At 37.4% G+C, this 22,305-nt stretch overlaps 1 protein-coding gene across 5 annotated transcripts in view; it reads left to right on the plus strand.

Moving 5' to 3' along the window:
• Positions 1-12,947, plus strand: part of ADCY1 (adenylate cyclase 1) — a 326,787-nt gene extending 313,840 nt beyond the window's left edge. For all 5 annotated transcript variants that reach the window (XM_072153115.1, XM_072153117.1, XM_072153116.1 and 2 more), the window contains 2 exons: positions 768-892; positions 2,130-12,947. In XM_072153115.1, the coding sequence (XP_072009216.1) occupies positions 768-892; positions 2,130-2,468 (464 nt within the window). In that variant the 3' untranslated portion in view covers positions 2,469-12,947. The remainder of the gene's footprint in view (positions 1-767; positions 893-2,129) is intronic.
• Positions 12,948-22,305: the final 9,358 nt, after the last annotated feature.

Genomic DNA, 22,305 nt, shown 5'->3' on the forward strand with positions numbered 1-22,305 from the left:
TATTGATTTGGTGAGTTAGCAGAGCTGAGATTGTCATTTTGTTTTACATCCATCTCGTGGATCTCATCATCTCTCATCTCTGATCTGTCTTTTTCTATGTGTAAGATGCTAGTAGAATGTCCAGAAGCTTAATAAAGGTGTACAATGATGATCTAAGCACATTATCAGCACACAGCATCTCATGCACATGGGAATAATGAAGTGTTTGCTTAGAGAGTCCCTGCTCACACTGGAATTTTACAATGACCATTATTAAGTTATAGGAGCTAAAATGACAATAAATCTGAGTAAAACTGTAAAGTTAGAGGGTTAAAAAGGATATTTTTTGTGTGAACATCACTAGGGTATTCAAATTTGACAACATTCTTTCAGGGGCAGACCCTATTTACAGGGACAAAAATTCTTATAGTAACATTGCTCTTTGTATTCTATGTATATGCCTAAAATCAGCTGTATGCACAACAAAGAAATATTGATTTATTATACCGTTTGAATATAGGCCATGTGATCTTTTTCGTCTTTCTTTACAAAAACTGTTTTATTCCTGAATGTGTTATCCATGAAATCTTTGGTTTCTCGTTGTCAATTATATCAGCTGTGTGAGATTTCAGGTAAACGGGCAAAAAAGAAGAGAGAGATTAAATGTCAGAAATTAAGGGTAAAAATATATCAAACTCATGACGTTCTTCTAACTTGAAAAAGTTACTGCGCATTTTGAATTTAACTTTTTCATGTAACAGTTTCCTAAAAAAAAAAACCTCTTTCAGGTATCAATGTTGGCCCTGTAGTTGCAGGAGTCATTGGTGCCCGGCGACCTCAATATGATATTTGGGGCAATACAGTAAATGTGGCTAGCAGAATGGACAGCACAGGCGTACAAGGGAAAATTCAGGTAATATTTTTTCAATTTCTGTTTTTACCTTTTTTGTTTTTTCTTATTAATTTTTTTTCATGTTCATAAATTTGTTTTTTAATTGTACCTTAACCTCTGGAGGGACAAGAAGATGCGTCCTACAGGACAGATGATTTATACCATAGCCGACACCAACCGGTTTCAGCATCACAGTTTTTTACCTTTTGCCATGGCAAATTGCAACCACTGCATCTTTGTGGTTGAGGAGTATGTTTGCTACAATCACTGGCTGAAGGACTTCAATGCTGATTGTCTATGACAGTTTATCTAAAGCCCTGAGGCCTGTCATAATTTAACTCTTATTACAGTAGAAGTAATGTATCTGCTCAATATTCAGCTATACACACATACATTTTCTACATTTTGCAATTAATTGCATAAGCAATTTCATTTACTAGGGTTAAATTCTGTTTTGGAAAGTGTAAAAAATATAAACATTTGTAAAGAATCGTCTCCTATATATACATAGAAAAGAAAATATTGGAAAAAGAAAAGTGTGGAGCGGCACCGTGTAAGCTGGGAGGGTGCAGGTCTTCGTCGGGGGTCCGACAAACCCCATTAGTCGTAGCAAAAAACAGCAAGTGAAGCATGCTTGATAATGTCTTCATAGAGTAAGACGAAACGTTGCATCCTTGGTGGAATAAAAGTTTTTTCACTTTACCCATACGGAGTGATGCTTCACTTGCTGCTTTTTGCTAGAAAAGAAAATATATGTTTACAGAACAAAAATAAAGCACACTGTATTGTGCTATCAATACAAATAGCAGATTATCTTGCTAGAAAATTGCTCTTTTCACATTTGAATACCCAGATATAGGGGTCACAATGTGGTGATGCAGAGAAATTTTGTTTAGAAAAGATTTTATAAGAACAAAAACTGTTTAAATTGGGGATTCCTATGACTGTATTGACCCCTATAAAAAAGGTAATATGTAATATTGCACTCACATTAAATTTGCCCATTGTGAAGTACACTATGTCATACAAAAAATAAGCCCTCATAACAGCAAAGTTATTTTGATATTTTCTGCTTCTGGAAGCAGAAAGTAAGAAACCAGAAAATACAAATAAAATGAGAGGGCTATGGCGGAAAGGGATTAATCATCACATTGCATCTGTGGCTGCACTGATAGCAAGAAGTAATTAGTAAACATTGAAAATTAGGAGAGAAATACATTTATGTATACTAAATTAATAAATGTTCTTTCGTTCGTAGGTAACTGAAGATGTTCATCGGATTTTAAAGAGATGCAATTACGAATTTGTTTGCCGGGGTAAAGTCAGCGTTAAAGGCAAAGGGGAAATGTTAACTTATTTCCTCGAAGGAAAAATTGATGGAATAAATGCACAAACTCGATCTTTAAACCTAGAACGAAAGATGTATCCTTATGGCAGAACAAATGTTCAAACAAAACTGGGTACAAGCTGTCCTTCAGTGTCATCTTCCACAAGTTTTCCAGTAAGTCCGACAATGGGCACACTACAAGCTACAACATCTCATGCAAATCAGACTCTACATTACCTTCCCTCTGTGCCTGCAGTTGAAGAGGCATAAAACAAATAATACTTGTTTGTGCCATCTCGAGTGAGCATAACACCATTGCCTGCTTGTAAAAAACAAAAAAAAAGGGTTAAAGAGGTGTCACGAAACCAAGGATACATTACCCAACCAAAGAGAACTATGGGGACTGTAAGAATGGAACAAATCAAGGGCTAACAATTGTGTTAGGAGTTCAGGGAACAAGGTTTGTGTTCCAGTTTCTTATTGTGACTGAATGGAATTTAAGAAAGCCAAATCTAACAAATGACTGAGTGATAAAAATGAAATGTGTTTGTAAATACTTTTAAACATACACAAGGGAAACATTCATCAAAGGTACTTATTTATTTAGTAAGAGATAATGGAAAAATACTGGATAGCTAAGTAGCAATGGATAGGTTTGGTTACAGGAAATAAGTAACTTCCCTTTTTGAATGTACACCCAGTGTGTGTGATTAAGCACCAACACATTTTTAGCTTCATTTCATGACCCTTCTCTAGGACTACCACTTTTTGAGTAATTTGGAATTAACATTTTAAAGGTGCTAATACTTGACAGTTACATCATTTATATATTTAAATCATACTAGTTACATTCACTAGCACTAAAAGAAGTATTATTTTGTTTAGGTAAACACTGATAAGTTCTTATTTCCATACTTTTGCATGTGGTTCCTATGTTTCTTGAAATGAAAAAAATACACAGCAGCAAAATGAGGAAAACAATAAACTGGACTCAGGGTAAGATAGCTAACTGAAAAGAGCTTAAATAACAATGCTACTATTCAGACTTAAATATTAGCACTGATACTGAATCTGAAGAAATCAACTCTAAGAATGTTTTTTAAAATCCATTTTTAATTTGGAATATTAAAGAAGAGAACCAAATAACTTGTACTTGTATCACTGCAAAATCAAATTGCACAGGACTGTGAAGAGGTGTGTATCCCACTCTATTAGCTTTTATTATTCACCAATCACTGTAAGTAACAAGTTATTTTGTAAAAGAGTATTGTTCCATAATGTTAACTATATAAATATCTATATTTGTTTAACCCTTAACAGAACGTTTTGCCTACACACAGTGATTTTTCTTGAAATTTAAAGAGGACCTGTCACCCCCCCCCCCCCAAAAGACCTCCACCAACTATGCCCACATAATCCCCCCAGCCCCTTTCTATTTATGCCATTTAAAAAATTATGTTGGGGAACTTGGTTTTAATCGATCCAAGAGGTCGGATCCTCGTACCCTGGGCGCTGCAGTCAGCCATATTCATGAGGAGGCCTGCCGACAGTCCCCCCCCCCCCCACGCCCCTGTAAGAATAGCCGGCAGCGCATATATTGCGCAATCACTGCCGGCTCTCTCCCATGCAACCACAGTGTCAGTGACAGTGTCGGCTGAATGTTATATGTATATTCTGGCAATATATGCGCTTCGCTGCTGGCTATTCTTGCAGGTCCCCATGACAGGGGCATGGTGCGGGGTGTCGGCCGGCCCCCTCGTGAATACGGCCGACTGCCAGGGGAAAGGATAACAGGATCTATTAAAACCATGTTCCCCAACATAATTTTTTTTTAAATGACATAAATAGAAAGGGGCTGTGGGGAGGATTATGGGTGCATAGTTGGTGGGGGTCATTTGGTGGGGTGACAGGTGCTCTTTAAGCTTTGTAAAGTAAGATCTTTTAAATCCTGATTCATTAAACTGATGACATATATACGATATGGGTTTCAAACAACGCGCCAGTGCTCTGTTTGCAACAAGCGTGTCAGTATGTGCAGTTTGCTCACATGCTATTGACGGGAAAGACTGCTTGAGCCATAAACTTTGGCAGGAATAGGACTGACTTTTAGTTTTTCAGTCTACATTAAGTCTAGCAATAATAAACTAAGTTGCAATATATACACATACCCTAAAACCTCTTACCACATGTTAACAATTCAAGTGACTTTTTGTCATATTAATCATATTTCAGTGGTTTTTAATCTTTTTACTTTAAGTTGAAGAGTTTAATAGAGTTTGAATTTTCAATATTTTATTAATTTTTTTAAACTTTTTTACATTTTTTTTTCACTATTTCTTAGACCCTCTAGGGTATATTAACCCTAGATGGTTTGATCGTTCCCACCATATACTGCAATACTACTGTATTACAGTATAAGGCATTTTTTGCAGAGTATTCATTGCAATGAGCCGCTGGCTCTTTGTAACGAATCTGCCGAAACCATGCAGGCTGTCATGGCAACCGATCAAGGCCCCCCCCCCCCTTGATGATGTTGGGGGAGCGACAATCTGAAGAAAGAGGGCGTCACCACGTTTTAAGTGTTGCCTGCGGCTTTGCCGACGGCAGACAAGAGGCTATGCAATATGCAGCAAAGCCCATCTCTGTATGAATAGGGCTCAGGAGTATTACCATCTCTTGTGTTGTGATATCTCTGGAATCTTCACTTGTCATGAGAATGGATGTCTATTAACCACTGTTTCACTCACTGCGTAATAGTCATACTGGCACACTCAACATTGATGTCACTTGAAATGCCAAAAATATCATGTGCCTGAGAGAGGACAAAGGAAATTGAATAAATGTACATATAAATATGAAAAACCTAATAATATATCTTGACTGAGGAACATGCTTTTTTTGCTATGTAATTTAAATAATGCAGTAAAATCAGTACTCTACTACTATAATATTCCAGCATGCCACCATATGTTATGCATACGTTAGAGTCAATGACCCCTTATTATGTAATGTTGTTCCACAATGTGGCCTCATGCTAACTTTTGCTACATCATGTTAGTTTTAATGACACATAAAAATACATTCTCATGAATTAAAAGCAGTCCTAAATGCAAATGTGCTAATGTATTTTCTTGGCATTAATAACCAGGATAAGTGACTCAATTGAAAATATATTCAATTCTATAAAAGTGCATTAGTGCTTTGAGTTTGCATTCTTACACTTTAACAAGTGATAGTTGCTGTGTGTGGGCAATTTTAGACAACTATGACCTACAAGGAGTTTTTTGTGCTCTGCAATAAATAGTGAAATGCTGAATGGACAAATCTTTTGTGAATAATATTGTACCTCTTAGATCTTTGCCCTTAGAAATTTTAGGGTACAATACAGTAATAGGTTAGCACTTTATAATCTGACAATCATAGCTTTCCATATTACCTTATCAAAAAAGTAATAAAGTAAGTAGCACTAGTATGCAAGATCTGATTTTATAAGTGTTGTTCATGCATTGATGACTTGATGAAGGTTTTATTAAAAAATCCCCAAAATAAATAAATATTTTTATAGAAAGTCACATCACACTGTATAGCCAATTTTTAAAATATTTTTAAGCTATTTTACAGACATTGTTATTTCTTTTTGTTAACAAGGAAGTATTGACCTTCAAGTGATTTACATGCAGTATTCAATTATAATTATTTCTGTTTTCTCCTTTATTTAACCATTTTCATAAATTCCCATCATTTTTCACATATTTGGTGTTAAAGAGATGTCCTAATTAAGATTTTTGTTTCATAGCAGTAACATACATTTTCATACATTTAATAAAAGTAATTTTGAAGAGGTTTTGACCATTAATGTACAGTAGACTAATTAACAGGTAACTTTCTAAACCACGGGATAGGAATTATGGAAACCTCCAGTTACTCTATGTTGGGAACTCAAAAACAGCAGTATAGATAATGCAAAAAATAAGTTAAAGTTTTCAGGGAAGGTTTTTCCCCTTATATTGTTTATTGATAATAATTGATAACTAAATTGTTATTTTATAGTGGGATAACTTCCAAATATATTCTTTTATTGATCACAGAAATATGGCTAGTGCTAAATTGTCATGTTCAACAATCTTATTCTGCAGGTACAAGAAGAGTAATGTAGTAGCATGTAACCAGGGACACTGACTAAATGAAAAACCTTCAAGTACCTTTTGAAACAAAAATAAAAGGAATTTCCTGAGAATCTTTTGGTGCAAAAATAAAATACTACCTACCTGCTTCCAATTGTCCCATGATGTGGTAAAATATATAGTCACAAGATGAATTGTATGAGATATAAAAATATATATATTTAAAATTTTACCAAGCTTTTTTATTGTATCCATTGAATTCCTTCCTTTCCGTAAACACGCTGTTTTGAATTTACAGTGTGTTTAATTAAAGGTGCTGTCCTGGATAAGAAAAAAGTATATAGCTCAGGGTGTTTTAAAACAATTAACTTCTTGTACTTATCTCTCTCCCTTCTCACGCTGCTGGCCTCTGTTTGTACACAGAGGGCAGTGTTGATGTCACACCGACCACTACAAGAGGTTCAGAAGCCAGCCGTAACAGCCATCGCAGCGGGAGAATGGGAGCACAGAGAGACATACGTATAAGTTGGATATTGTTTTAATACAGTTCTCAGCCATATATATATATATATATATATATATATATATATATATATATATATATATATATACCACCTTAGTGTTTACCTTCTTTACAGGGACAATTTTTTTCCGTTTTAGCAATAGGCTTATTTAACAGCAAATAATTATTAAATTGCAATTTCAACATTATTGTTTTATGCAATTAGATGATGCATACAATAATATATTTTTTAATATTAAAGGAAAATTATGGAATAAAAAAACACTTTAATTTTTATATGCTATTTTTAAGTGGAAAAAAAATTGTTAGAAAAAATTGTTTCGGAAACCACACCTGTCTACTTAGCACTGTGTAAATGAATGGGATTTGTATAATTTATTTGCTAGTCTGGCTCAGCATAAGACATAAAATGTAGTCATCGGCTCATAGTTAGCCGTCTTCAACTGTAACTTAAATTACGAAGCAGAGTGCAAGATGTTGAACTTAATTTTGCGAAAATCATTAAATAATAATCATGAATTAAACTAATTTTAGACAAATCATTTAGCTGAAAATGGAATTATTGTTTAGAGTGTCATGTAATGCTAGGCTAATGGCATTCTGCACCATTGCGGTATCATTGGCAAGTGCCAGAAGACATGGTTTTTTCAGTCCTGAATTTATTAGTTAAAACTAAAAAAAAAAATATATATATATATATATATATATATATTTATAATATTCTTACAGTTGAAACAATACAAGATATCATAAAAATAAAACATTATTGTATTTACAGGCTATATATTTATTAATAAATGCAGAGACTGTTTTAATATAAAAATGAGGGCAGGAGGTTTTATTATTATTATTGTTTATTATTAAATTAATAATTAATGAATTTATGATTATAACAAAAAAGAGACAACCCATACAGTTACTCTTTCTATTTCAAACATTGACTGTAGCAACTGAATAGAAAATATACATTTACATATTAATTGTATATTAAAATTTTACTAAATATATTATATTTAAATAAAAAACATCTTGAGATTGTTGCTAACTTTTCAACACATTGCAATAAACAAAAGTACTAATATATACAAAAACATTTGAAAACATTTGACATTTTTTTTTATCATTCCTGTTTGTGGAACAATTCAAAAATAGCTGAATAAAAATAACTCTTGACAAATAAAGAAACAGATGTGAAGGAGTAAAAGACAGCTCAGACCATAATGACCATAACGCTGTGAAATCTGTATTGCATCATCACAAAATGTTATTAAATAATTAAAGTGAATATGCCCTTAACCCTTTCACTGCCAGGTATTTCTGGAAATTTTGTTGCGTTATTGACCAGTGCAATTTTTACAATTTCGACATTTACAAATAAAACCGAAATTACATGAAAAAGAAATATACTAAACCCAACAAACCATATTTTTTCTTAAAGCAGACACTGGCACCATTTTTAAAACTCCTTTAAATAGTTTATATACATAGGCGCCTTCCTAAAATTTTATAAAAAATCCATAAAATTTGACTTTGATGGCAAAAAATGTGGTCCATACAGAAAATGTTTACTTTCACATCTCTTAAATGTCATAGGTGAAACCATAACATGTGTAGAGTTCAGAGATGCCTCATAGTCATATGTTCACATGAATAAATCATCATAATATCACTAAAAAATTATATATGTGCTTTTCAGTAATTTTTAGAGAGTCACAACCTGCAAACATAGCAATTAAACAGAATAAAAAGCAAGGGCACCCCTAAAGCCTATATATTTTTTGAAAGCGGACAACTAGGCAAATTCATTTGCATTGATTAATAGTTCACAGCATGTACCACTATCATGTAACTTTATGACAAATACAAATTATTTAACAAAAAATGCATTGAAAGTTTTTACATAAAACTCACATCAAAGCGGAGGTTTACGCACAAAAAGGCATTTAAAAATAATAACAGTGTGAGCAGATTTTATATACCACAATACACAACATCAACAAGAATTTACTCTCCCAAAAATGCTTAAACAAAAACCATGCCATATTTGGTTGCATACCACAAGTGTGTTTAAATATATTTCACAGAAAGTAAGAAGCTCCTATTCTGTCAATGTCATTTTTTTCAGAAATCACTGCAATGCTACACCTTGTATACAAAAATAACTTTTCAATTCATATACTTTACCACCTTCATGCAACTTTGCCACAAACAGTAATAAAATGCAAAAATTACATTAAAAATTTCCTCTAAAATATGTACAAATCCAGAATACTTATGTAAAGAAAATATACTTGCCTAAAAACAGTGGTAGTAGGGAGTTCATACATGCCCCACTTGTTTATATTCCCCAAAAAATGCAGCAAAGGGAATGTTAAATCCACACGGGGCAACACACATTTTTTGCAGAAAATTGCACTTGGCTTCACACTGATTTATTATTGTATGCTCCCTTACACAACAGTAACCCAAATAAAAACCTATATATATCGATAAACTAAGCTAATGAATATAACAAAAGTCATTCTTAGATGTGCACCATTGCATTAGCCGCACAATAACAAAACCCGCCGCGTTCATAAGAATTTGAGTAAGAACGCCATAACAGAGTTATAAATAATGGAGGATGGTGTGAAAAAAAAACTTAATTCAGGAACATTTATGTTGCATATAACTTTAAGGACATGTTCTGGGTTGCGGTGTCAATATATAGCCACATTATTTGAAGAGGTTCGAATGTTCATCATATCACTTAATTCTCAAGAAATATAAGGCAATTCGTGTGTTCTCAGATTTTTCTAAATAGAATAAACATTAGTTGATATTATTCCTTATCAAAATTTAGCAACATATAAAGTCAAATTTATATTATCTGAGAGGTGCAGCAGCTCCTGTGTGTAGTATCCTCCAAATTCTCCCTGCAGCCTGATGGCTAACAATCTCAAAGGGGGACACTATTCAGAGGTCTATATCTCCAGCTCTGTAGCACCTAAAAACTGACTCCATTTTCCCCTTAAAAGAGGAGAATCTTCTCTTTCATATGTATCTAAATGTGTTTCCGGGTGTCAGGACAACGGAGATAATAACTGTTAAATTGTCTTTGTACCCGAAATTCTCACTTCAATTGTGAATATTTCTGGGTCCGTGACATCTAGAAACACAATTTTAGATTTATTTTGAAAGAAGAGTCTCCCTCTAGTTGTGTTTCTAGGTGACAGAGCTGGTGTTATAGCCCTCTGAAGTGAGGGCGATGATCACATACGTCCTTGGCTATAGATATGCCACCTTGTGAGGATGTATTAGATAGGTCTTGTTTAACCCTTTCCTGCCAAGGACATATCACCAGATGAGGGTCTGTCTAGTACCATCCAAACAGTGTTAATAGTGAAAGAATATCCAGGGACATCTCCCATGCTAATAACATCCAGTAGGCGAAGTAGTCACAAATTACTGGAAAGAAAAACAAAGGAACTACCTTATATACTTGAGTATAAGCCAATTGGGGGCAGGGGCTGCAGGCAATATACTGGGGGGATGGCAGGCTATATACTACAGGGGGTGGCAGGCTATATACTACAGGGGATGACAGTCTATATACAACAGGGGGTGGCAGGCTACATACTAGAAGGGCTGGCTGGCTATACACTACAGGAGGCTGGCAGGCTATAATACTACAGGGAGCTTGCTGGCTATATCCTGGGGAGGCTGAGACCAATGCATTTCCCACCCTCGCTTATACTCAAGTCAGTTGGTTTTTTCAGTTTTTTGTGTTAAAATTAGGGGTCTCGGCTTACAATCGAGTATACACGGTAAATGGAGTATTAAAGTATTGCATGCTGTTTAAAATATGCACTTTTTTTACATGGCCATATTAATATACACAATTAGTAAATTACCTATGTTAGAAAAAAAGCAGAAAAGATAGAATAATTATATAAAGTGGGCTCCATTTAACACCACATTTTTGTGGTTGCATTGAAGGACCTTCACTGGTGCAGATTAATACAAGGCAGTTTTCAGGGAAAAATTATTTTTTTCTGCCATTGTCCAACAATATCATCTAATAATATCACCTAATTGCATTTAATGAACCTGCTCTTGTGTTAATATGGAGCAGTATTAGAGGAAGAGAAATTGTGTTAACTTCCCAATCTTCTGTGCTTAAAAACATCCCTGGTTATGTCAATCAAACTTTTAGCTTTTTATAGAAAATTAAATTGCAGTGGCCATTATTTCTGTCTTAAAGTTTCTTTTTTTTAAAATTTACATGTTTATATATACTGCACTTCTCCATTAGTCTTGTACATACTGGTGCCATGCAATAAAATAAACAATGGTTCCAAGTTTAAGTGGCTTCAGGCTTCTGTAGATATTGTAATACCAGTAATGCAAAAGAAAGTATGCATTATAAATTCCACATGCATCTGCGTAGCACTGTGGAAAAGTTTTTATGATATACCAACATTAGAAATCATATCTAACCATATCTCCCACACGTGTGCATTCACATATGCATGACCCCAGTTCCATCATTTCCACTGAAAGAATTCCAATGGAATTATGCACTGTAATGTTTATGTCTCTATTTAGACCTCCTTAATCTAAAGATGTTTTCTATATTATAAAATTCATTATTTCACTGTTTATTATGACATTCAATTTTAAACAGAACATCATAATCATTTGTATGCATTATAAAGTTTATAGTTGATATTCTGTCAATATTGCTGTTGCAATGATTGTTAATGTATTTTGTTACAAAGCACAATGTTTGATACAGAATTACACATTCACCTAAATTAAAAATGTGACATGTGGACAAATATATTTGCAAAAAATAATACTTTTTAAAATGAGATTTAAAAGCATGTTTTTAAAAGCAATGTAATTGTGCTAACATATTTTACTTTTAGCATGTTTGCATTTCTTTTCATTTGTTCCATCTTGCTTCAGTAAGTAGCTAATGCACTGAAGATGCATATATATTTCTACTACAATTTCTTGGCACTACTGCATGGTGGGTGAACCAAGAAATTGCTCCTATAAATACTTATTTAGCGTATACCACAGATTTTCAATATACTTTTTAATTTAAAAAATAAATTTAAGTCTCGGCAGTATACATTAAAGCAGTGCACAAAGGTTCATATGTTTATTCTCTTTTGGTAATGTTTTTATCTTTAGCAATATCTCATTAATATTTTATATTGTTTTTAGTTAACCCACAATATTAAAAATGTAATGAATCTCTTTTAATTGCCTTATTTATTTTAAATTTTGTAAATTGTTAATTGTATTGGTCTTAAAAGTTTAAACCATTTAATATGAATTCTTGCAATGGAGATTTTTTGTAAAAAAAAGAAAAAAGAAAAAAAAAGTAAAATGGAAAAATATTGGTTTTGCTGTTAAAAGGCTGCCGCATGTAAACTTGTACAGATAATAAACACTTTTAATAGAATGGAATACCTTTTGTATGAAAAGTTTTACATGTGCATGAATTTACAGTATGATACAGAAACCTTGTACTTTACATCTACTCTTTCATAGGTATTCTGCATGCCACTCCTGCCTGGTGTCCTGTCTGCTGTCACTTAAAAACTTGCAGATACACTTTTACATATTTATTAATTGCATGTACTTACAGCAAAAACAGCCACAAACTTTAATTGTGGAACATCTGCATCTTAGTGGTAAAAGCATGTTAATATACTGTTCTATACTATTTTGCTTACAAACCGTAATTTATTCTCAAGAGCAATAAATTGTGACACAGACATGAGTGGAATAAGTATAACTATAGAATTGTGATAATGGTGCACCATAATTTTGTTACTTTTAGGACAGCTATTTGTTGTATTTTATTTTATTTGTAATTCAACATATTGTAATTCAACATTATGTCTGTCAAAAAAAGCACAGCAAAATGTTTTCTTAATCATATATTGGTGACTATTTTTTAAATTCTTCCATGTTGTTACTTCACTAAGCTCTGGAATCCAGTTCTGGTGCCTGATGCAACTATTGAGTGTATTATAAATTAAACTTTTGATTGTTTGTTTTAATTTGCTTGTGGAAAAATAAAATGGTCAAATCTATAAATACTAAGTATAGCCGATTTTTGTTATTTTGCTTACAATACACATCTTACTCCCACTATGCTCTTCAGTTAAAAATAAACGTCTCTGTCCTTATTATATTACTTACTTATCAAAGAATATTTTAAATTATTTGTGCTTAGGAATTATTAATTCAGGTAATTAACATCCAGCTGGAAGTCCTGCATAAGTACCTGGTGTATACTTCCCACATTGGCTCCATTCTGGGGAAGAGACAGGCCATGCCAGAGTCCTGCTGACTTTGTCATCAACGATCACTAAGTCCACGAGTGCGCATTGCACATAACAGTGATCTGTTTCTATGTAGTAATTTTAGTCTCATATCCACATCGCTGTATATCCGGCATCTGCCGTACGACTCTGTTATACCACTAATAGTACACTACGTCCAGCACGGGGGCTGGACGCATCAGCGTCTCCAAGGAGACGCGACCCATAGACCTCCCCCATCTGATTCCGCGCATGCGCGCTCTCCTCCTCCTTTTCTCTTTCGTTGTGAAGAAGTAGTTCTCACTCAGGTCCGTCTGAGAAGGTGCTCCCAACTCAGTCCGCCGCGCGCACGCGACGGACAAAGGTTTGACCTATAGCAGCTAAGGAGGAATGGAGGTGCGCCCAATCACAAGTTGCGGAGGCGGGGCTTTTGGCCTTTATTAGGTGGAAGTGCCTGTGTTGTGGCGCTCACCGCCGCCAGCCTGCACACACAATCTCCGGGTCCACCACCAGGACAGGAGAGGTGCAGTTATCTCCTGAAGCATTGTTGGATAACATGCTTCACCTAACTTGATATGCTTTGATATGCTCCATGTACGCCTAACCGGAATGTATGGAAGGCGACACCAGTATCTATCCCTCTGAGGAGTCTAATGACGAAACGCTCCAGGGAAAAGTGACGCTGACAGGGGGCATACACCTTTAGTGACAAGGACAGATGTGGACTGCCCTTGTTAGGGCAGGAGTTAAAGGGGTAGCCTTAGGGACAGGACAGTTCCAAGTTGCCCCCACTACCTACCCGTTGAGCTTGGAGACACCGGAATCATGGTAGGAGACGACCATCTATTGTGGCAACCAATTCCATATTGATTGGTGTTTAAGCTTTCTTTTGTCATCACAGACATACACTTCCGCGTGGGTATCTGTTTGATGAGTGCTCAGTGTTACCCTTGTTTACATATTTACATTTATCCGCCCCAGTGTGGTTTTTTATGTGATTTAATAATAAAAGTTATATTTTAGTATTCTAGCCCTCCAGAGTGTTACCCCCTATTTGCTGATTTGATTTATATATTGGAGGTTTGTGTTTAACCTATATTATATTTTATCTGCTGAACATCCAAAGTCCTGCTGAGCCATGAAATGATAGTGCTATTAACAGAAAAGTCACTTAGCAGAACAAATTTTTTTTTAATTTGTGTATATGATAGAACCATTTAATCTTTATAAGTTATGAACACCTTTGTGCAAGAGAAATCAGTAACTGCATATAGTGCTAGGTTCCTGCATTCAAATAAGATGCACTCACTGTTTTTTTCAGTCAACCCTTTTTTTTAATTTATTTTAAATTCAGATGTCATATTACTGCTTAACACATTCTTGGCATTCTCTTGATGAGCTTCAAGGGGTAGTCACAGAAAAGGTTTTCACATCACAAGTTTGCCCAGTTAGGTTTATTAAGTGGGATTTCTTGCCTTATAAATGGGGTTGGGGACCATCAATTGTGTTGTGCAGTAGTCAGGTGGATACACAGCTGATAGACTGTTATCTGATTCTTTTTCTAGCCATAATACAAATTCTAAGTAAAGAAAAATTAGTGGCCATCATTACTTTAAGAAATGAATGTCAGTCAGTCCAAAAAATTGGGAAAACTTTGAAAGTGTCCCCAAGTGCAGTTGCAAAACCATCAAGTGCTACACAGAAACTGCCTCACATGAGGAGCGTCCCAGGAAAGACCAAGAGTCACCTCTGCTGCAGAGAATAAGTTCATCCGAATCACCAGCCTCAGAAATTGCTAGTTAACAGCAGCTCAGATTAGAGACCAGGTCAATGACACACAAAGATATTGGCCTCAGAATTTGGCAAGATGAAAAATATTATGTACAAAAGATTTTAATTTTTTAAAATCTATTAAAACCTAATAAAACGTATATAAATTTGATATCCCTGTGATTGTAGCGACCCAAATAATTAAGAGAATGTATCATTTGGAATGCAGAATAAAACCCGTTATAACAGAGCCCACAAGAAAACGGCACAAAAGTGTCTTTTTGTCAATTTCACTGCACTTGGAATTTTTTTCCAGCTTTCCCGTACATTGCATGGAATATTAATTGACGCCACTAGAAAGTACAATTGCCCTAACACACCTCTGTAAACTTAAAAATTTAAAGTTATTGCTTTTGGAATGCGGGGAGTAAAAGAACAAAGGCGAAAAGGTACTAGTACTATGGAAGAAGCAAAAGTCAAAACTATAAAGGCAAATAGACTTGTTAATCTGTTTGGAAAATACATTTACATTTTAATTAAATTGCCTCATAAGTGTCTCCTAACACCCTAACAAGACCCAATCCTACTGGTCCAATGAAAGATAGGGTTTTCCAAAATCACACCAAAGAAATCTCAAACCGACCTCAAGCCCTCCCAACCCTAAGGGAAAACATCCCATAAACATGACAATTCATACACTCACCAAAAACCCCACTGATCAGACCAACTCGACGGCAAATGATGATCCCTCTCCTCCCCACATTTAGCATTCACCCAAATCAACTCCAACAATCGGAGCCCAAGACCACGGGAGGGCACTACCAGTGAACTGTCTTTGTTCATGATCCATGAAACACCGGTACAACATTCTCCAGAAATAGAAACCCAAAAACACCTCATCAACTATGAAACATTATCGAACAGTATGTTGCCAATTTTTTAGACCTGCCCCCCCCACCCCCCACAGGGAGACCCTCCCTTACAAAAAATAGAAACGATTCTGCCACAGGCACCAAACGCCGTAAAAAAAAAAAACACAACAGACCCTTCAAAAGGAGCAAAAACAGTGAAGATCTTTAATTTATCTTCCCATATCCTCTTGAGTGCAGAGACTAGCCTTCTAAGCAAAGGCCTTTAATTGTGCCCCACTACTAATACTAAAAGTGCACTTTTCATGGATCTTCATAGTTATGTCCGTAGCTGAAGCGCCATTTTGCTATTAATCAAGCTAAAAGCAAAAGGAACCTACCCAGGACCCATTCATACATACCTCCCTACGACCACCATCAAAGTTTAATCCAACTCCCAGACGGGGTCTGCACATTGACACCTTTTTCACAATTGTGTCATCAGAATTCAGATCACTACTAGAAAGGTCACACAACACGAAGAGTTATCTAACAGCATCTGAGAAAAAAAGCATTAAAGGAATTGATGAACAATGAAGACCTAGTAATTAAACCTGCCGACAAAGGTGGAGGGACGGTCATACTTAATAAGAATAAATGGAGGAAAGACATCCTATCCTCTCGGACCAGGAATACTATCTCAAGTTAACCACAGATGCGAGCCTTGAAAACCTTAAAACATACACTCTGGAGGCCTACCATAGGGGCATTCTTAATAAATATGAACAGGGTTTTATTGTCCCCACCAATCCAAGGATGGCCCTTTTTTACTATTCACCCAAATTTCACAAAAATCCCACTTGTCCACCCGGCCGTCCCATCATATCAGGGATGAATTCACTAACATGCAACTTATCAGAATACGTGGACTCCTTCCTACAACCATATTTCAAAAACCTCCCTACATAGCTAAGGGATTCATCTCAGCTAATTTTGGAATTTGAGGGTTTCCAATGGAAACCTTCCATGAAGCTTCTGACCTTAGACGTCACCTCGCTCTATACCAATATTACACACAAACTGGGTATAGATGCAGTCAGGAAAGCTCGATCCTACCCGTACCACAAATAGATTTTCTGATTCAAAGCATCAGCTTCATATTAGTACACAACGTTTTTTCATTCCAAGAGAGCCTGTTCCAACAAAAACGCGGAACTGCCATGGGCACCCTTTTTGCACCCAGTTACCCCAATTTATACATGGGCGAATTTGAGGCCACCTTTATCACCAACGACACTTAATTCCACAACAAAATAAAACTTTTCAAGAGGTACATAGACTACCTGTTTATGATCTGGGACGGCACTGAACAAGAAGCATTACAGTTTGTTGATAAGGTTAATGCCAATTCATGGGGCATCACCCTAACACTGAATATCGCTTTGATTCAAATCAGGTTCTTGGATCTCCTTATATCAGTCAACGAAAAGCAAGATAGTCTGTTCACATGCACTTATTTCAAATCAGTGGATGTATATAATTTTTTAGAATTTGACAGTGCCCTACATCCAGTTTAAAAGGATCCAGAAGAACTGCTTTCATGACTCAACTTATCAGGAACAATCTCAGATCCTACAAACATGGTTCCAGGAAAGAGGCTACCCAAGGAACATCATAAATGATGCCTATTAAAAGACCAAGAAGCTTTCACAAAAGAAATGTCTAATACCAAAAGAGAAGGAAAACTCCACCACGGAAATGGGACCCAATTTTATCACCACTTTCACTTCTGACCATAAGACCATAAAAACGGTACTAACAAAACACTGGCTGATCCTACTCAAGGATCCCCACTTAGAGAAGATTCTCCCCTCTCGCCCACAATTGACCTACAGAAGAGCCCCCACATTGAAGACCCTATTGGCCCCAACCAAAACTCGTAATATCAAGAAGACCCTAAAAAAATCAGATTACGACTTTGTGTCCGGATCTAAAAGGCAGCTATAGATGAAACAAGAACCATTGCTTAACGTGTGACATTATTGTACACTGTTCACGGAATATTCAATCTACAGTAACGAAAGAAAAATTTGAGATTCTCACCTTTATCAATTGCACCTCAGAGTACGTCACTTACCTACTCCAGTGCACTTGCCCACTCCAGTACGTAGGGAGGACCTCACAAACTCTGAGAGAACGGATGAACACACATCGTCGTAAGATAAAAAATGGTTACCAGCTACACAGCATTTCGAGACCTTGGCATCAAGGCCATCAAGTAGTATTAACAATCCATCCCTTATTCCAATCGAAGAGATTCCAAAAGATTATCCGGACCAGTAATCAAAACTTATAAAAAGGGAAAATTATTGGATTTTTAAACTCAACTCCATGTGTCCTTATGGAATGAACGCATAACTTGAACGAATATAGACCCATTAAGGTTATCCACAGCCCAATACCCTACTTCCTACCTGGTTAACATTTTTTTCCTAGACTCCAACATCAGCCCTCAGTCACCCTAGCTGCCTATACAAGATCCCCCCGGCGTGTTGACGTGTGACTTTATTATACACCATGTGCAGTGATGTCATGTGTCTATACATATATATATATTTGGTCCTATAAATATACTTTTTTTCCTAGACTCCAACAGACACATGCCATCCTAGCTGCTTATACTTTAACCCCCCCTGTCTTCCCCCTTGAAAACACTTTCACTATCTCTCCCTCTGAATGTATTACAGGAAGGTCATTTAATTTCACCTAATATTGGGTTCATTCTTAGATATAGTCATGCAGTCGCCATCCCCATGATGTATGGGGCTTTATTGATAGCGACATTGTTACGCATATATATTTATAAGCGGGTCTATGTTTAGCGATAAGACACCCAGTTTAGTATCATATTTAAGTAAAGAAAAGCAGGTGTCCACAGATTTTCAAAAATATAAATTACATCTTTATTAAGTCAATACACTTTTAAAAACATTTAAAAGTGCTGCTTCAAACAACCAAACAGACTGTTCTCTGCCCCCTCTATCCTAAGGTTGGACATTGTAAATGCTGAGGTAACTATTGCTATATTGGAGATTTTGTATAAATTGTAATTTTCAGCACAATTGTGAACTTCTTATAATCATTCAAAATACAACTAGTGATTAAGAATATAAACTTGCTTTATTACTGCCAATTTTTCCAAAAGGAAGGTCTTATGGAATATTTGTAGATGCGTTTGTAGCCACTGCACTGGTGGTCAGTCTGTAAATAAATAAGAAAGGAAAGATGACTGAGCATGTAGAAATCTACTGAAGGTGACCTCCGATATGGTATGAAATATATGGCGAGGACTCACCTTTTATGTTTGTGCGTATTTCTCAAAGAATCTTGGCCCACATGCCACTTCCTCCTCATCAGCCTCTTTTTTATCAACAGGCCCAGTCTATCCCCTCAGGAACCGGAACCCCAGGGGACGGACCTAGACTCTTTAGTCATTAACCTGTCACCACGTGTACTAATCCCCGCTGAAATTTCAGTATTGAGGAAAGGGTTATCATTTGTCCCCACAAACAGATGTGACACATTTAATTGGTACAAAGACGTGCATCTATTCCTACGCAAATTACGGTGGCACAAATATTTTAAGATCCAAGAACGTAAGGAATGCCAGGATTTGGGGATCCCGAGTGATATTCTAACTGACATCCATCTACTGGACAGCCTTTCGGAACCTTTAGCCATCACATCTGGTAGAGGCCCCTTTACAGACTTAAAAAACCGGAGCACTAAGACCCCCCCAATAGGAGACATCTCTTGTGTAGATATCTTCGCACGTTTGGTCCTTGATGACCTCACAAACACTGACCTAAGATCTATGATGAGATACTAGCTCTGTCACGTCTTGAAAAGGACTGTGACATAGTTATCAAACCATCTGACAAAGGTGGCAACATCGTAGTACTACAGGCAGAAGACTACCGGAGAATGTGTCTTAACCTCCTAAATGACAGAGAAGGCTACGCCCTACTCACGAAGAACCCCACTAAAGAATACTTGGCCTAATTAGGACATACACTTAAAAGAGCTCTGACACGGGATCTGATCACCAAAGAAGAGTATGACTTCTTACTACCTAAACACCCCGTATTGGCGACCTTCTATGGGCTCCCAAAGCTACACAAGGGGACTAAGCCTCTTAAAGGGCGACCGATCGTCTAGGGAGTCGGGTCCCTCTGCCAGAATGTTGGCATTTACCTCGATAAGGTATTAGCTCCCTTTGTTACAACCTTACCATCCTTCACCCGCGATGCTACTGATCTACTCAGAAGGTTGGACGGCCTTGTTATCGGACCCAAGACGTTGCTTGCGAGTATAGATGTGGAGGCCCTGTACTCCTCTATTCCACATAACCTGGGCCTGAAAGCAGTGGAATTTTACCTTGACACTAGAGGTAACCAATGCAAAGCACATAGTACATTTATTCTAGAACTGTTGGAGTTTTCTCTAACACACAATTTCTTCACCTTTGACGGCAGAGTGTACCACCAGCTCAGGGGCACTGCTATGGGCAGTTCGTGCGCTCCCACCTACGCTAACTTGTTCCTGGGCTGGTGGAAGCACTGCTGCGTCTTTGGTGAGGATGAAAATAGGACTTCACACATCGGTATGGCGGGCCTCTGGGCCCGTTATATAGATGATATTTTCCTGACCTGGGAGGGGTCCATCGACCAGTTTAAAGAATTGATCAGTGACCTCAATTCTAACACCTTAGGTCTCAAATTCACCTATGAGATCCAACCATCCTCTATCCCCTTCCTGGACGTTCTGATACAGAAAAACAGTAAGGGTGAATTAGATACCACCATCTGTTGACTACCCAACCTAAACTGCCCACACCACAGACCATCCGACTTATAGGCACCTATGATGGAGGCACAGATACCATACGCAAGATACTGACCAAACATTGGCATATATTGCGTATGGACCCTGACTTTATCTCTGTCACCACTGAACAACCCTCCATTACCTTTAGAAGAAGGCGCAGCATTAGGGACAGGGTAGTACACAGTCACTTTGTAAAATCGAAGGGTGAACAAACCTGGCTTAGACATGACATCAAAGGCTGCTATCGTTGCAGCGGTTGCATTGCCTGTCCAGTATTAAGCAGTTGCAAAAATTTCATGAGTAATACCACAGGACGCATGTACGAGATTAATCACTTTATCAATTGCAAGTCCCTTGGTGTGATTTACTTGGCCACCTGCAAATGCGGGAAACAGTATATCGGCTAAAGATTTCGCCGCAGGATAGGTGAACACCTAGGGGACATTAGACATAATAGGGACAAACCTTTGGCCAGACATATCCATGACCAACACCAGGGTGACACGACAGGCCTTCTCTTTACTGGGATCGATCTGGTTAGACCCCCTGACAGGGGTGGTGACTGGGACCGACTTTTGAGGCAAAAAGAGACCCGATGGATTTTGCGCATGCAAACGGAATCTCCACTGGGACTCAAGGAACAGTTAAGTTTCTCGTGCTTCCTCTAACAAACATCAATATGTGCACCTTCTTTTGATAATATTCCCCTGTATTACCTTCAGGTTTTATTTAATTAGTATTATTTATTTCTTGGTCCGAAACCAATACCTTGCTCCTACACGTAGCTATTGGGATCAATTTGCCTTTAAATCCCTTCTTCTGCATCTGGACCCTTGCTGTGCCAACGGCATACCTAGGTCCATACAGCAGGGCATGTGTTTTTCCCAATCACCCTTCTCTACACATGCCACGGCGCCCGGCAACACCCATTACCTCCCGTCTCCTCCCCTCTGTAGCCTTCAGTCCACTTACCTCTGGGTGTTCGCTCATGGGCAGTGGATAGTATCAGGCTACAATGCGCACGTGAGGTGGCGTGTGTGCACGCGCGGCGGTCTCCCTGCCGTCGGTGCGCATGCGCGAGTCGCACTTCTCAGTCGACTCTGCAGCAGAAATTTTTCTGCCGCACACCTCCGTGCGCCCGTTCTGCCCACCCCTCCAGCGTCATAGCAACCTTTACGATTGGTGGGTGGGTGATCCGGGGCGGAAGTAGGCGGGCCCCTATGCCATGGCGCGCCACTTTAAATCCCCTGCACTAATCCCAGTCAGGACTACCCACTGTTACCGGCTGTTACCAGGAGTCGCACAGCTACTCCATACAGCGACACACGGCCTGGCTTCCTCTTCTACTCCCTGACTATCCCTTACGGTGCTAAGGTAAGACTGAACTTAAGCGCACCTGTTCACATATAACGCCATAAACTTTGTTGTCACCTTGACCCCGTGGGGGCTAACATGGTACCTATTCAATGTTTGTTAATAGGGCCGTTTTTGAAGAACCCAGCGTTCCCCTGATGAGCCCAATAGGGCGAAACAAGCCTTGTCGGGACTCGGGTTCTATACCCTAATTGGGACACACAAACACAATTCTCTCACTTATTTGTGACAGCATAGTTGTCAAAGGACTTCTTAATA

The sequence above is a fragment of the Engystomops pustulosus genome, chromosome 5, assembly GCF_040894005.1.
Source record: "Engystomops pustulosus chromosome 5, aEngPut4.maternal, whole genome shotgun sequence".
Lineage (NCBI taxonomy): Eukaryota > Metazoa > Chordata > Amphibia > Anura > Leptodactylidae > Engystomops > Engystomops pustulosus.